We start from the raw sequence: 17,976 nt of genomic DNA, 5'->3' as shown, positions 1-17,976 counted from the left end.
TGGGTGGATCACCTGAGGCCAAGACTTTGAAACCAGCCTGGCCAACATGGTGAAACAGTCTCTACCAAAAAATACAAAAATTAGCCAGACATGGTGGCACACACTCACATTCCCAGCTACTTGTGAGGCTAAGAAGGAATGAGAAAAGCAACCTTGGTAATGTAACAAAATAAGATTCGTCAACACCCCCCCAAAAATCACACTAGTTCAACAGAAATGGATCCAAACCAAGAAGAAATCCCTGGTTTACCTGAAAAATAATTCAGGAGGTTAGCTATTAAGCTCATCAGGGAGGGACCAGAGAAAGGTGAAGCCCAATGCAAGGAAATCCAAAAAATGATACAAGAAGTGAAGGGAGAAATAGTCACCTAAATAAGTAGCTTAAAGAAAAAACAATCAAAAATTCAGGAAACTTTGGACACACTTTTAGATTTGTGAAATGCTCTGGAACATCTCAGCAATAGAATTGAACAAGTAGAAGAAAGAAATTCAGAGCTCGAATACAAGGTCTTCAAATTAACCCAATCCAACAAAGACAAAGAAAAAGAATAAGAAGGTATGAACAAAGCCTCCAAGACGTCTGGGATTACGATAAACAACCAAACCTAAGAATAATCAGTGTTCCTGAGGAAGAAGACAATTCTAAAAGCTTAGAAAACATATTTGGTATTTGGGGAGATAATCAAGGAAAACCTCCCCGGCCTCGCTAGAGACCTAGACATGCAAATACAAGAAGCACAAAGAACACCTGGGAAATTCATCACAAAAAGATCTTTGCTTAGCACACTGTCATTAGGTTACCCAAAGTTAAGACAAAGGAAAGAATCTTAAGAGCTGTGAGACAGAAAAGTACCAGGTAACCTATAAAGGAAAACCTATCAAATTAACAGCAGATTTCTCAGCAGAAACCCTACAACCTAGAAGGGATTGGGGCCCTATCTTCAGCCTCCTCAAACAAAACAATTATCAGCCAAGAATGTTGTATCCAGTGAAACTAAGAATCATATATGAAGGAAAGATACAGTCATTTTCAGACAAACAAATGCTGAGAGAATTTGCCACTACCAAGCCACCACTATAAGAACTGCTAAATGGAGCTCTAAATCTTGAAACAAATCCTGGAAACACATCAAAACAGAACCTCTTTTTTTTTTTTTTAATTTATTTCTTTCCTTTTTTTGAGATGAGTCTCACTCTGTCGCCCAGGCTGGAGTGCAGTGGCATGATCTCAGCTTGTGGCAACCTCTGCCTCCCAGGTTCAAACAATTCTCCTGCCTCAGCCTACCGAGTAGCTGGGACTACAGGTGCCCACCACCAAGCCCAGCTAATTTTTGCGTTTTTAGTAGAGACAGGGTTTCACTATGTTGGGCAGGCTGGTCTTGAACTCCTGACCTCAGGTGATCCGCCCACCATGGCCTCCCAAAATGCTGGGATTACAGGCATAAGCCACTGAGCCCGGCCCAGAACTTCCTTAAAGCATAAATCACACAGGACCTATAAAACAAAAACACAAGTTAAAATGCAAAAACAAACAAACAAAAACCCAAAGTACACAGGCAATGAAAAGCACGATGAATACAATGGTATCTCGCATTTCAATACTAACACTGAATGTAAATGGCCTAAATACTCCACTTAAAAGATACAGAACTGCAGAATGGATAAGAACTAACCAACCAACTATCTCCTGTCTTCAGGAGACTCACCTAACATACAAGGAGTCACATAAACTTAAAGGGGTGGAAAAAGGCATTTCATGCAAATGGACACCAAAAGCGAGGTGGGGTAGCGATTCTTGTATTAGACAAAACAAACTTTAAAACAACAGTGGTTAAAAGAGACAAAGAGGGACATTATATAATAGTCAAGGGCTCTTCCAACAGGAAAATGTCACAGTCCTAAACATATATGCACCTAACACTGGAGCTCCCAAATTTATAAAACATTTACTAATAAACCTAAGAAACAAGATAGACAGCAACACAATAATAGTAGGGGACTTCAATACTCCTCTGACAGCAATAGACAGGTCATCAAGACAGAAAGTCAACAAAGAAACAGTGGATTTAAACTATACCCTGGAACAAATGGATTTAACAGATATATACAGCACATTTCATCCAACAACCACAGAATACACATTCTATTCAACAGCACATGGAACTTTCTCCAAGATAGACCATATGATAGGCCATAAAACGAGCCTCAATAAATTTAAGAAAATTGAAATTATATCAAGCACTCTCAGACCACAGTGGAATAAAACTGGAAATCAACTCCAAAAGGAACCTTCCAAACTACGCAAATACATGGAAATTAAATAACCTGCTACTGGATAAGCATTGGGTCAAAAATGAAATCAAGATAGAAATTAAAAATTCTTCTAACTGAATGACAGTAATGATACGTATCAAAACCACTGGGATACAGCTAAGGTGATGCTAAGAAGAAAGTGTATAGCCCTAAGTGCCTACATCAAAAAGTCTGAAAGACCATAAACAGACAATCTAAGGTCACACCTCAAGGAACTAGAGAAACAAGAACAAACCAAACCCAAACCCAGCAGAAGAAAGGAAATAACCAAGATCAGAGCAGAACTAAATGAAATTGAAACAAAAAAATACAAAAGATAAATGAAACAAAAAGCTGGTTCTTTGAAAAGATAAATAAAATTGATAGACTATTAGCAAGATTAACCAAGAAAAGAAGAGAGCAGGCCGGGTGCAGTGGCTCACACCTGTAATCCCAGCACTTTGGGAGACAAGACGGGTGGATCACCTGAGGTCAGGAGTTACAGACGAGCTTGGCCAACGTGATGAAACCCCATCTCTACTGAAAATTAAAAAATTAGCTGGGCATGGTGGCAGACACCTGTAATCCCAGCTACTCGGGAGGCTGAGGTGGGAGAATCACTTGAACCTGGGAGGCACAGGTTGCACTGAGCCGAAATTGCGCCCTTACACTCCAGCCTGGGTGAAAGAGCAAAACTCCGTTTCAAAAAAAAAGAAGAGCAAATCCAAATAACCTCATTAAGAAATGAAACAGGAGGGCCGGGCGCGGTGGCTCAAGCCTGTAATCCCAGCACTTTGGGAGGCCGAGACGGGTGGATCACGAGGTCAGGAGATCGAGACCATCCTGGCTAACGCGGTGAAACCCCGTCTCTACCAAGAAATACAAAAAAAAACTAGCCGGGCGAGGTGGCGGGCGCCTGTAGTCCCAGCTACTCGGGAGGCTGAGGCTGGAGAATGGCGTGAACCCGGGAGGCGGGGCTTGCAGGGGGCGGGGAACCGGGCCACTGCACCCAACCCGGGGTAAAGAGCCCAACCCCGGCTTAAGAAAAAAAAAAAAAAAAAAAAAAGAAACTAAACAGGAGATATTACAGCTGACACCACTGATCATTCAAGGCTACTATGTACACCTTTGCGCACATAAACTAGAAAACCTAGAAGAGATGGATAAATTCCTGGAAATATACAACCTTCCTGGCTTAAATCAGGAATAATTAGATACCCTGAATAGACCAATAACAAGCAGCGAGAATGAAATGGTAATTAAAAATTACCAACAAAAAGAAGTCCAGGACCAGATAGATTCACAGCAGAATTCTACCAGACACTCAAAGAAGAATTGGTACCAATCCTTTTTACACTATTCCACAAGACAGAGAAAGAAGGAACCTTCCCTAATTCATTCTATCACCAGTATCACCCTAATACCAAAACCAGGGAGGGACACAATCAAAAAAGAAAACTACAGACCGATATCCTTCATGAACATAGATGTTAAAATCCTTAACAAAATACTAGCTAACCGAATCCAACAACATGTCAAAAAGATAATCCACCATGATCAAGTGGGTTTCCTACCAGGGATGCAGGGATGGTTCAACATACACAAGTCAATAAATGTGATATACTACATAAGCAGAATTAAAAACAAAAATCACATGATCATCTCAATAGATGCAGAAAAACCATTCAGCAAAATCCGGCATCCCTTCATGATTAAAACCCTCAGCAAAATCAGCATACAAGGGACATACCTTAATGGAATAAAAGCCATCTATGGGCCGGGCATGGTGGCTCGCACCTGTAATTCCAGCACTTTGGGAGGCCGAGGCGTGTGGATCACCTGAGGTCAGGAGTTCAAGACCAGCCAGGCCAATATGGTGAAACTCTGTCTCTACTAAAAATACAAAAAATAGCTGAGTGTGGTAATGTGCACTTGTGGTCCAGCTACTTGGGAGGCTGAGACAGGAGAATTGCTTGAACCCGGGAGGTAGAGGTTGCAGTGAGCCGAGATCGCACCAGACTCCGTCTCAAAAAAAAAAAAAAAAAAAAAAAAAAAAAAAAAAAAAAAGCCATATATAGCAAACCCACAGCCAATATAATACTGAATGGGGGAAAAGTTGAAAACATTCCCTCTGAGAACAGGAACAAGACAAGGATACCCACTCTCACCACTCTTCTTCAACATACTACTGGAAGTCCTAGCCAGAGCAATCAGACAAGAGAAAGAAATAAAGGACATCCAAACTGGTAAAGTGGAAGTCAAACTATCCCTGTTTGCTGACGATATGATCATTTACCTTGAAAACCCTAGCTGGGCGCAGTGGCTCATGCCTGTAATCCCAGCACTTTGGGAGATTAAGACAGGCAGATCACCTGAGGTCAGGAGTTTGAGACCAGCCTGGCCAACATGGTGTAACCTCGTCTTTACTAAAACTACAAATACAAAAACTAGCCAGGCGTGGTGGTGTGCACCTGAAATCCCAGCGAAATGGGAGGCTGAACAGGACAATCACTTGAACCTGCAACAGGGAGGTTGCGGTGAGCCAAGGTCATGCCACTGCACTCCAGCCTGGGAGACACAGAAAGACTCCATCTCAAAAACAAAAAACAAAACAAAACAAAACAAACACACACACACACACAAACACACACAATGATACTGGATTGGCTAAAATTTATTTTATTTTATTTTATTTATTTATTTTTATTTTTATTTTTTGAGACAGAGTTTCACTCTTGTTGCCCAGGCCAGAGTGCAATGGTACCATCTCGACTCACCACAACTTCCACCTCCCAGGTTCAAGTGATTTTCCTGCCTCAGCCTCTTGAGTGGCTGGAATTACAGGCATGCACCACCACACACCTGGCTAATTTTGTATTTTTAATAGAGATGGGGTTTCTATATGTTGGTCAGGCTGGTCTCAAACTCCCGACCTCAAGCGGTCCACCACCTCAGCCTCCCAAAGTGCTGGGATTATAGGCGTAAGCCACCGCACCTGCCTTATTCATTTATTTATTTATTTAGAGACAGAGTCTGGCTCTCGTCACCCAGGCTGGAGTGCACTGGCGTGATCTCGGCTCACTGCAACCTCCACCTCCAGGGTTCCAGTGATTCTCCTGCCTCAGCTTCCCAAGTAGCTGAGATTAAAGGCGGCTGCCGCCATGCCCGGCTAATTTTTGTATTTTTAGTAGAGATGGGGTTTCACTATGTTGGCCAGGCTAGTCTTGAACTCCTGACCTCAGGTAATCCACCTGCCTTAGGCTCCCAAAGTGTTGCTGGTATTACAGGTGTGAGCCACCATGCCTGGCCTGGATTGGCTAAAATTTAAAACTTTTTTTTTTTTCTTTTTTGGTTGTTTGTTTCTGTTTGTGTTTGTTTGTTTGTTTGTTTGTTTGAGACAAGGTCTCACTCTGCCACTCAGGCTGGAGTGCAGTGGCACAACCACAGCTCACTGCAGCCTAGACCTCTCAGGCTTACGCAATCTTCATACCCAGCTTTTTTACTTTATTTTATGTACAGACAAGGTTGTACATGTTGCCCACACTGGTCTCAAACTCCTAGGTTCAAGCCATCCTTCTGCTTCAGCCTCCTAAAGTGCTAGGATTACAGGCATGAGCCACAATGCCCAACCGGTTTGGTAATATCTGATAGAGCTAAACATATACCTACCATATAACCTACCTATGTTACTCCCAGGTATTTACCCAAGAGAAATAAAGACATATGACCACACAAATACTTACACACAAATTATGATATTAGTTTCATTCATAATAGTCCAAAACTGGAAATAACCTCAATATGTTTCAACAGATGAATAAACAAAAAACACATGAATAAAATAGCAATTTAAATGTATAAATAATGGCTGGGTGCAGTGGCTCACATCTGTAATCCCAGCACTTTGGGAGGCCAAGGCGAGTAGACTGCCTGAGCTTAGGAGTTCCAGACCAGCCTGGACAAAATGGTGAAACCCCACTTCTACCAAAAATACAAAAATTAGCTGGGTGTGGTGGGACATGCCTGTGGTCCCAGCTACTGCAGAGCCTGAGGTGGGAGGATCAATTGAGCCTGGGAGGCAGAGGTTACACTGAGCCAAGATTACACCACTGCACTCCTACCTGGGGGACAGAGTGAGACTCCATCTCAAAAAAAAAAAAAAAAGAAAAAAAGAAAAATGTATAAACAAAAGAATACTTTGGCACTAAAAAAGGAATATGATACACTCAATAATATGGATGAATCCCAAAATAATTATGCTGGGTTAAAGAAGTCAGGTAGAAAAAATTACATTCAGCATGATTCCATTCATATAAAATTCCAGAAATTGGGGCCAGGGCAGAATGAGAGATGAACTGCAAAGAGGCACAAGAAAACTTTCAGAGGTAACTGAAATGTTTTGTATCCTGATCATGGTGGTAGTTTCATGAGTGATTACTTTTATCAAAACTCATTGCATTATATACTTTAAATGAGTGCAATTTATTGTACATAAATGTTACCTCAATGAAGTTGATTATTTTAAGGGAATGGTATGGAAAGATCATCCTTATGCAATAGAAGGTAAGAGAGAAGACTCACCTGGATTTGAAACAACAAGAATTTTACAATCAGGACTATAATGGACTATGGCAGGAATTATTGATTTCATGATAGTCACATTACGTTGGACCAGGTCAAGGCGAGTTTCTCCCTCCTGCTGCCTTGCACCTGCTGTGACAATAACTATTCTGGAGTTTGCAGATACACTGTAATCTGAAAAGGAAACAAAATACTATATTTGGATCAAGATTACCATAACCACTGTGCCTTAACTCCTTAAAACTCTATTGTATATTCTTTGTACTATATTAAAGTATCCATGTACCTTTATGTCTGGCATTTTAGAGATGAATGGACTTTTCTAACCTGTATAATCTGAAGGAAGCCTTGTCACTATGACTTGCCAACTTTCACATAGCTACCTCAAAAATTTTTATAACAATAGAAACTAACACCCCCTTTTGCCCAGATTCCCATGTGTTATGAAGGCCCAAGGCAATGAAAGTCAGCTCTCTGCCTTCTTAGAAACACCAAAATGAGGCCGGGCATGGTGGCTCACGCCTGTAATCCAGAATTTTGAGAAGCCAAGGCGGGCAGGTTACGAGGTTAAGAGATCAAGACCATCTTGGCCAACATGGTAAAATCCTGTCTCTACTAAAAATACAAAAATTAGCTGGGCGTGGCAGCACATGCCTATAGTCCCAGCTACTTGGGAGGCTGAGGCAGGAGAATCGCTTGAACCTGGGAGGCGGAGGTTGCAGTCAGCCAAGATCACACCACTGCACTCCAGCCTGGCAAGACTCCGTCTCAAAAAAAAAAAAAAAAAAAAAGAAAGACCAAAATGAATGAAGACTTAGAACTCTGAGAATTTATGTGTCTGTTTCAGGAGTCTAAGAGTGAGAATGTATTTACTTCCAATATTGTAAGGGACTGGGTTTCAATCACAAGTTCTTGACCCACACAAGAAAATAAACTATGTACTAAATGACCAGTTGTTTCACCTGTTGAATACAATGTCACTACTATGTAGCACTTACTAACTCATACTGGACTTTTTTTTTTTTTTTTTTCTGAGATAGGATCTCACTCTGTTGCCCAGACTGGAGTGCAGTGGTGCCATCTCAGCTCACTGCAACGTCTGCCTCTCAGGTTCGATTCTCCCACATCAGCCTCCTGAGTAATTGGCACTACAGGCACACACCATCACACACAGCTAAATTTTGTATTTTTGGGGAGAGATGGGGTTTCACCATGTTGGCCAGGCTTGTCTCGAACTCCTGACCTCAACTGATCCACCTACCTCGGCCTCCCAAAGTGCTGTGATTATAGGCATGAGCCACCACATGTGGCCTCATACTGGACTTTTTAAAAAAGCACTATATAGCTGAAAGTTATCTACCATATAGATGTAAAAAATTACTTAAAATATCCTCTATATCTATCTCATCTCAACTTTTCACGTTCTTTTAGAAAATGAAATCTAATAGCTGGGCGTGGTGGCTCACAACTGTTAATTCTATCACTTTGGGAAGCTGAGGTGGGCGGATCACTTGAGGTCAGGAGTGCAAGACCAGCCTAACCAACATGTCTCTACTAAAAATACAAAAATTAGCCAGGCATGGTGGCGTGCACGTATAATCCCAGCTATTCAGGAGGCTGAGGCAGGAGAACTGCTTGAACCCAGGAGGCAGAGGTTACAGTGAGCAAGATTGCACAGAGCGAGACTCTGTCTCCAAAGAAAAAAAAAATAGCTTAGCATGGTGGTGGGCACCTGTAATCCCACCTACTCGGCTGGGGGTGGGGAGGGCAGCTGAGGCAGGAGAATGGCTTGAACCCAGGAGGTGGAGGTTGCAGTGAGCCCAGATCGTGCCACTGCACTCCACCCTGTGTGACAGAGTGAGACTCTGTCTCAAAAAAAAAAAAAAGAAAAAAGAAAAAAAGAAAAGAAAATGAAATCTACTTAATTTTTAAAACGTTACATCTTCATTTATGGTGATTCTTGTATCTTTCTAATCCAAAAGAGAAGATAACTTATGAAATATGAACACTGCTGTTTTTCCTGCCCCAGTAAAGATTTTAACTAGAAAGGCAAATTTAGAAAGATGGCATTTCTGGCCAGGCACAGTGGCTCACACCTGTAATCCCAGCACTTTGGGAGGCCGAGATGGGTGGATCACTTGAGGTCAGGAATTCAAAACCAGCCTAGCCAACATGGTAAAACCCTGTCTCTACTAAACATACAAAAATTAGCCGGGTGTGATGGCACGTGTGGTAAGCCCAGTTACTCAGGAGGCTAAAGCAGGAAAATCACTTGAACCCGGGAGGTGGAGGTTGCAGTGAGCCGAGATTGTGCCACTGCACTCCAGCCTGAGTGACAGAGCAAGACTCCATCTCAAAAACAAAACAAAACAAAACAAAACAAAACAACAACAACAAAAAAAAATCTAGCTCCAAATAATCTTACTAGCTTTATGTCTTATTTTTATATCAGATTTTCCAGGTGCCCTGGTCCTGTTAATGCCATCATTTCTTTACCTGTTCTTTATTTTTCTTTGTAAATATAACCACAAAGAGACCATAAACTACAGTGGTCTGGAGCAAAAGCTCTGAGGTCTAACTGCCTGTATTCCCCGACTTTGCCACTTACTAGCTGTGTAACCATGGACAATTACTTTGCCAACCCCTCTAACTCTCACTTCCTCATCTACAAGGTCAAGCTAATAGCGTTTTTTTGTTTGCTTGTTTTTGTTTTTGTTTTCCTGAGGTGGAAGTTCAAGCAATTCCCTGCCTCAGCCTCCCAAGTAGCTGGGATTACGGGCGCCCACCACCACACCCGGCTAATTTTTGTATTTTTAGTAGAGACGGGGTTTCACCATCTTGGCCAGGCTGGTCTTGTACTCCTGACCTCATGATCTACCCGCCTCAGCTCCCAAAGTGCTGGGATTACAGGCATGAGCTACCACACCTGGCCGCTAGTAGCCTTTTAAAAAATATGGTTCTTAAGAAGATAACTCAGTGAGTTAATATACATTAAGTACTCAACAGGGTGTATTAAATGTTCAATAAATGTTAGCAATTAATATTATTATTAGTCAAGTACTTCTTCAAATACCAATTCCTCTGCTAGATATCCCCAAGCATTTATCATATCATTCAAAAATGACATGTGGTTATATTTTGAAAGAAAAATATACAACAGATAAGGAAACGATGGCATTAACAGGATCGGGGCACCTGGAAAATCTGACATAAAAATAAGACATAAAGCCATCATATCATTCATTATTTATCATATTCATAAATACCACTTTCTTCACAGATTTGTTTATAGCACTTACTGCCTATAATTATCAAAAAGTCCTTATAAGAGCATATGTTATCTTCCCATGGTTATGTCTTATTTAAACCTCTAACTTAATCATAAGCACAATATTAATAATAGGTTCTGATTTCACATTACTCCCTTCTTTCCATAAATATAAATATCTTTTTTTTTTTTTTTTTTTGAGACGGAGTCTTGCTCTGTTGCCCAGGCTGGAGTGGAATGGCGTGATCGTGGCTCACCGCAACCTACGCCTTCCCAGTTCAAGTGATTCTCCTGCCTCAGCCTCCTAAGTATCTGGGATTACAGGGACCCGCCACCACGCCCAGCTAATTTTTGTACCTTTAGTAGAAACAGTGTTTTGCCATGTTGGCCAGGTTGGTCTTGAACTCCTGACCTCAGGTGACCCACGTGCCTCAGGCTCCCAAAGTGCTGGGATTACAGGCGTGAGCCATCATGCCTGGCCCATAAATATCTTAGCACCTTCTATGTTCCAGGCACCTGGACTCATTGTACATATGAGATAATTTAAAATATCTGTGGAGCTGGGCATAGTAGTCCTAGCTACACAGGAAGCCAAAGCAAGAGGGTCACTTAAACCCAGGAGTTAGAGGCTGCAGTGCACTGTGATTGTGCCCATGAACAGCCATCTCTTAAACTAAAAATTAAAAAAAAAATTGTGGATAATCAACAATGTTCCATCATTGCTCTTCCCCATTAGACCTCACAAAATGTATTTTCAAAATGTTCTATTGTGAAATATTTCATATAGAACATATAAGAAATATACATTCAATTTATAAAACATTAAACAACTCTGTTAAAACCACACAAAAGGCCAAGCACGGTGGCTCACACCTGTAATCCCAGCTACTGGGGAGGCTGAGGCACAAGAATCACTTGAACTTGGGAGGCGGAGATTGCAGTGAGCTGAGATCGTGCCACTGCACTTCAGCCTGGGTAACAGGGCAAGACCTAGTCTCTAAAATATAGTAATTTTTTAATGAAAAAAATTAAAAATATTAAACAACTCTGCCAAAACCACACAGTAAATACCTAGTTCACATTTGTCCTCCGGAGACAGAGGTAGGAGGACTGCTTGAACCCAGGAATTCAAGAGTTTGAGGTTGTGGTGAGCTATGATCACACCCCTGAACTCCAGCCTGGGCAACACAGCAAGACCCTGTTAAAAAAAAAACACACAAAAAAATCCCCAAATTTATAAAACATTGTCAACACCTTGGAAGCCCTTGCATGCCTCTAATAGATTATATCTATCAATCATTCTTGTGGCTGGCAAAAAAATCACAACATCACTTTTTAAAAAGTTTTACTACCTATGCATGTTTAAATTACATATTAATTGTTTTGTTTTGTTTTGTTTTGTTTTGAGACGACTCTATCACCCAGGTACAGTGCCATGATCTCAGCTCACTGAAACTTCCGCCTCCCAGGTTTAAGCGATTCTCCTGCCTCAGTCTCCTGAGTAGCTGGGATTACAGGCACGTGCCACCACAACCAGCTAATTTTTGTATTTTTAGTAGAGACAGGGTTTTGCCATGTTGGCCAGCCTGGTCGCGAACTCCTGACCTCAAGTGATCCGCCCACCTCGGCCTCCCAAAGTGCTATATTACAGGCATGAGCCACCACACCCGGCATTACATAGTAAATTTTACCTGTTTTTGAATCATAAGGCATGTATTCCCTTAACTAAATATTATGTATCTGATATTTATCCATGTTAATGTGTGTCCCTGTAGTTCCTTCACTTTCACTGCTGTGCAATATTACACTGCATAATATACACAACTTAGTACTGGGATTCATTGACTTGTTTACAGTTTGGGGCTACTACAAAGTAAACCACAATACATTCTTGTGCACGTATCCTAGTGCACATGTGCATAAGTTTTCTTGGGAATATACTTAAAAGTGTAATTTCCGGGTTGTGGGATATGTTCATGTTCAACTTCACCAGGTAATGACAAACTTGCGGGTTTTCTTTTTTTTCTTTTTGTCTGAGATGGAGTTTCGCTGTTGCCCAGGCTGGAGTGCAGTGCTGTGATCTAGGCTCACTGCAACCTCTACCTCCTGGGTTCAAGCAATTCTCCTGCCTCAGCCTCCTGAGTAGCTGGGATTACAGGCACGCACCACCACGCCTGGCTAATTTTTGTATTTTTAGTACAGATGGGGTTTCACTAGGTTGGTCAGGATGGTCTCAAATTCCTGACCTTGTGATCCGCCCACCTTGGCTGCCCAAAGTGCTGGGATTACAGGTGTGAGCCACCGCACCCGGCCAAACTTGTTTATTTAATTGGTTTTACTATACTCCTACACGCTGTGTATGACAGCACTTACTGTTCTACATCCTCATAAACAGTATCACACTTTTACCAATCTAGTGGGTGGGTAATGGCATAATGATATGGTTTTTACTTTCCTGTGCTTGGTTATTGAGTTTTTTTCCCTGTATTCATAAGCCACTTGAGTGTCTTCTTTTGTAAATTATTGAAGCCTTTTCTGATTTTTCTATTGAGCTGTACATATTTTTCTTAAACATTATATTAATACAAGTATTTTTATTCTGAACACTATTCCTTTGTTAGATGTTAACACTGCAAATATCTTCTCTCAGTTTATGGCTTGTCTCTTCGCTCTTTCATATTTTTGTGAACACTCTTAACTTTGTATTCTTTATTGATTATGCTTTTTGTGTCTTTGTGTTTAAATCAGTCCCTACCTTCAGGTCATAAGAATATTGTACGTTATCTTCTAAAGAGAAACTTTGAAGTTTTGCTTTTCACATTTTAGTCTTTAACCAACCTGGATTTGATTTTTGTGTGTGGTATCAGGTAGGGTGTGTGCGTGTGGTACCAGTTTATTTTTTCCATAATGATAACTACCGCCATTAGAACAATTTTAGAGGTCCATAAATTTCCTATTTATCTAGAAAATTATCAGTGTTACATAACAATCTTTTATATTGTCTCCTGATTAAGTCTCTGCACATAAGTGCTTTATAATAAATCTTGAATCAGCTTGGAGTGTCCAATAATAACGAAATCTGCAGGGTTTTGACTAGGATTGCATATAATCAATATGGGAAGAATGGATAGCTTACAATATTGAGGCTTCTATGAACAAGGAATATCCCTTCATTTATTTATTTTACTGTCGAGTAGCTGGGACTACAGGTGTGTGCCACCATGCCCAGCTAATTTTTTGTATTTTCAGCAGAGACAGGGTTTCACCATGTTGGCCAGGCAGGTCTCGAACTCTTGAACTCAAGGGATCTGCTTGACTCCGCCTCACAAAGTGCTGGGATTACGGGCGTGAGCTACTGCACCCAGCCTCCCCTCATTTATTTAGATAATATATTCTTTCAGGCTTTTGTTTGTTTGTTTTTGGTTTTGATTTTTTTTTTTTTTTTGAGACATGTCACTCAGGCTGGAGTGCAATGGTGCAACCTCAGTTCACTGTGACTTCTACCTCCCAGACTCAAGCCAACCTTCCACCTCAGCGTCTCGACTAGCTGGGACTCAGGCATACATCACCATGCTCAGCTAATTTTTGTATTTTTGGTAAAGACAGGGTTTCACCATGTTTCCCAGAGTGGTCTTAAACTCCTCCACTAAAGCAATACTCCCGCCTCCGCCTCGGATTCCCAAAGTGCTAGGATTACAGGTACCACATGGGTCCCAGCCTGACATTTAACATCTTCTAATGAGGTGGTATGTTTTCTGCACAAAAGCTCTTATCCCAGGTATTTCCTATTTTGATGCTATTGTAAATAATAGCTTTACATTTCTTTTGCCTGGTTTTGACATACAGAAATACAATGGATTTTTTTTTTTTTTTTTTTTTTTTTGAGATGGAGTCTCGCTCTGTCGCCCAGGCTGGAGTGCACTGCCAGTCTCGGCTCACTGCAACTTCCACCTCCCGAGTTCAAGCGGTTCTCCTACCTCAGCCTACCAAGTAGCTGGGATTACAGGTGTGCACCACTACACCCGGCTAATTTTTGTATTTTTAGTAGAGACGGGGTCTCGCCATGTTGTCCAGGCTGGTCTCGAACTCCTGGCCTTAAGTGATCCACCACCTCAGCCTCCCAGAGTGCTGGGATTACAGGCGTGGGCCACCGCGCCCGGCCTCAATTTCTGATTACTAACTTTGTCTGTCATCCTTGCTAAACTTTTAGTTTTATATGCTGTCCTCCTCTTACATTTATTTTCTATCTTCTTTTTAATTCATTCGGTATGTTTATCTAATATTACTTCTTCCTCTTTACTAATTTTTTTGTTTTTTTGGATCAGAGTCTCACTCCATAGCTCAGGCTGGAGTGTAGCGTCAGCAATCTTGGCTCAATGCAACCTCTACCTCCTGGGTTCAAGTAATTCTCCTGCCTCAGCCTCCTGAGTAGCTGGGATTACGGGCATGCATCACCACATGCAGCTAATTTTTGTAGTTTTAGTACAGACGGGGTTTCACCATGTTGGTCAGACTGGTCTTGAACTCTTGACCTCAAATGATTCACCTGCGTTGGCCTCCCAAAGTGCTGAGATTACAGGCATGAGCCACTATGCCCAGACCCCTTTACGAATTTAAAAGTTTCTGTTCTTTTGTTAGTTGTCACGGAAGTTAGACCATGTCATCTATAATCCCAGCTGAGTGAGGCAGGAGGATCGTTGGGCCCAGGAGTTTGAGACCAGCCTGCGCAACACAGAAAGATCCCGTCTCTTTGTGTTTTTTGTTTGTTTCGAGATGGAATTTCACTCTTGTCACCCAGGCTGGAGTGTAACAGCATGATCTCAGCTCACTGCAACCTCCATCTCCTAGGTTAAAGTGATTCTCCTGCCTCAGGTTCCTGAGTAGCTGGGATTATAGGCATGCATCACCACGCCTGGCTAATTTTTGTATTTTTAGTAGAGATGGGATTTCACCAGGTTGGCCAGGCTGGTCTCAAACTCCTGACCTCAAGTGATCTCCCTGCCTAGCCTTCCAAAGGATTACAGGCATGAGCCACCGCATCCAACCTAGACCTCACCTCTTTAAAAATTATTTAAAAATTTGAGGCCGGGCATGGTGGCTCACTCCTATAAGCCCAGCACTTTGGGAGGCTGAGGTGGGCAGATCAACTGAGGTCAGGAGTTAGAGACCAGCCTGGCCAACATGGTGAAACCCCATCTCTACTAAAACTACAAAAAATTAGCCAGGCTCAGTGGTGGGCACCTGTAATTCCAGCTACTTGAGAGGCTAAGGCAGGAGAATCACTTGGACCTGGGAGGCGGAGGGTGCAGTGAGCTGAGATCACACCACTGCACTACAGCCTGGGTGACAGTGTGAGACTTTGTCTCAATAACATAACATAACATAACATAACATAATAAAAATTTGAAAAAAAATTACAACATACATTTTTAACTTATCAAAGTTCAGTTAATCACCACACTTCCTGCTTCCCTAATGACAAAGGAAACTTAGAACACTACTTCATTCATCACTATACCCCCTCACCCGTAGATTTATATGCTATATTAAAAATCTTTTTAATCCCCAAGACTACAGTTTTATACAATTGATGTTTATTTAGATTTGCCTTCATATTTACCATTTTCTCTGCCCTTCATTTTGTCTTGCATCACAGATCTTGTATGTGAGATCACTTTTCTTTTGCCTGAGATATATACTTTTGTGTTTCCTTTAGGGAGGGTCTGACAGTAATTGTCTCAGTCTATTTCTGAAAATATCTTCATTCACTCTTCCTTTTTTTTTTTTTTTTTAAGAGACAAGATTTCACTATGCTGCCCAGGCTGGTCTCAAAGTGATCCTTCTGCCTCAGTCTGCTACCAGGCCCAGCTTTGTCCTTGTTCTTGAAAGATGTTTTTGCTGGGTAGATTCCAGATTGACACTTACTCCTCCCTTAGCACATTAAAAATATCATTCCATTGTCTTCTGGTTTCACTGCTGCTATTGTCACGCTCTCCCTTTTCTGTAGGTAATTTATCTTCTCTCTGACAATTTTTATGAACTCCTTTTTGCCTTTAGTGTTCTCTAATTTCACAAGAATATGTCCAGGCAGGGATACTGTATTTATTTATCTTGAGATTATTTGGCTTCTTAAATCTGTGGGTTGATATTTTTCAGTGGTCTTCAAAAATGCTCAATCATAATCTCTTCAAATGTGATGATTCTATCCTCCATGTTATATTTTCCACTTCTTGTCTTCTGGGTAATTGCCTTAGATTTGCCACTTCTCTCTTCAAATGTGTCTAATCTATCATTATATCCATAGAGGAGGTGGTGGTGGTGGTGGTGGTGGTTTTAAGACAGAGTCTTGCTTTGTTGCCCAGGCTGGAGTGTGGAGTGGTGCCATCTCAGTTCATTGCAACCTCTGCCTCCAGGTTCAAGTGATTCTCTTGCCTCAGCCTCCTGAATAGCTGGGACTACAGGCATGCACCACCACACCCAGCTAATTTTTGTATTGTTAGTAGAGACAGGTTTTCATCATGTTGGCCAGGCTGATCTCCAACTCCTGACCTCAACCAATCCACCTGCCTCAGCTTCCCAAAGTGCTGGGATTACAGGACTGAGCCACCATGCCTGGCTCCATTGAGTTTTTATTTCACATTTATAAGTTATATTTTGTTATTTTTTAAATGTTTTTATAGTTTCCTGTCTCATGCTGATATGTTCAAGTCTGTCTTTTATTTTTTAAGTAGAATAATCATATTAATTTTATAATTTGTGTTTGATAATTTTTAAATCTATAGTGGCATGTCTCTGTTATGCTGGTTCTTGCTCATGCCTTTTCTCACAGATTTAATTGTTTCTACTGTGAGATGTTCATTTTCTCTGGAAGTTTATTTGTGGAAGTTCCTTGATGCCTGAAATAAAGTGAGTTTCCTCCAGATACCATCTGATTGCTTAAGGTTTTCTGGAACTCAAATAAGAGCCAGCTTGTGGTTCCAAATCCTTAGTAGGTATTTTCCCCCACTAAAATGTCTAAGACATTCAATGTTACTTGCAGTCCCCAAAGGCAGGGAGAGAATAATTATTTGTAGATCATTATTACATTAATGGCATAGTTCTGGCAATGGTAAACTACTGTTGGCAGGCAAGCGATATCTGGTCTACCACCTGTTTGGTAAATATAGTCTCACTGGAGCCACACCCACTTGCTTATGTATTATTGTCTGTGGCCTCCTTTTGCACTACAACAGCAGAGTAGGTATAATAGGAACTATGTAGCTGGAAAAGCCTGAAATATCTACTGTCTGACTCTTCCCAGAAAAAGTTTAGTAACCTCTGGCTTAGTCCACCAGGGTACCAGCTTTGTGGGGTGATCTCCCCAAATCAAGCTCTGTCTCTGGTCTCCTAAATTTTATGAGTCAGTGAATACCAAAATTGATGTCCACCATATTTGGCTAATGCTATTAGTGTAAAAAGAGCTATCACAGGGGCAGTGCTCTGCTTAACTCTCTGGTTTCCTCACTTCATTCAGTACCTGTTGTGAAAATGCTTTTTTGTTAAGATCATATTCTTTCTTAAGGATTGATTTTTTTTATTTGATATTTTATGCAGGAGTATTCTCATTTACAGCAAAAGATTAATCCAGGTATTTATCCTGCCATATTATTAGAAATTGAAGGTTGAATATGTTTTCAAGAATTTTAAAATATGGCCAGGTGTGGTGGCTCACACCTGTAATCCCAGCACTTTGGGAGGCTGAGGTGGGTGGATCACTTGAAGTCAGGCATTCGAGACCTGGCCAACAGGGTGAAACCTCGTCTCTACTAAAAATACAAAAATTAGCTGGGAATGGT

The 17,976-nt window shown here is 41.3% G+C and overlaps 1 protein-coding gene across 3 annotated transcripts in view; it reads right to left on the bottom strand.

Moving 5' to 3' along the window:
- The window catches only part of LDHC (lactate dehydrogenase C), a 46,455-nt gene that overhangs the window by 22,926 nt on the left and 5,553 nt on the right, over positions 1-17,976 (bottom strand). For all 3 annotated transcript variants that reach the window (XM_009186456.4, XM_009186455.3, XM_009186457.3), the window contains exon 4: positions 6,874-7,047. In XM_009186456.4, the coding sequence (XP_009184720.1) occupies positions 6,874-7,047 (174 nt within the window). The remainder of the gene's footprint in view (positions 1-6,873; positions 7,048-17,976) is intronic.

This window comes from Papio anubis, chromosome 12 (genome assembly GCF_008728515.1).
Source record: "Papio anubis isolate 15944 chromosome 12, Panubis1.0, whole genome shotgun sequence".
Taxonomy (NCBI): Eukaryota; Metazoa; Chordata; class Mammalia; order Primates; family Cercopithecidae; genus Papio; species Papio anubis.
Note: the sequence above shows the minus strand (reverse complement) of the source record. Positions and strands in the feature narration are given on the sequence as shown.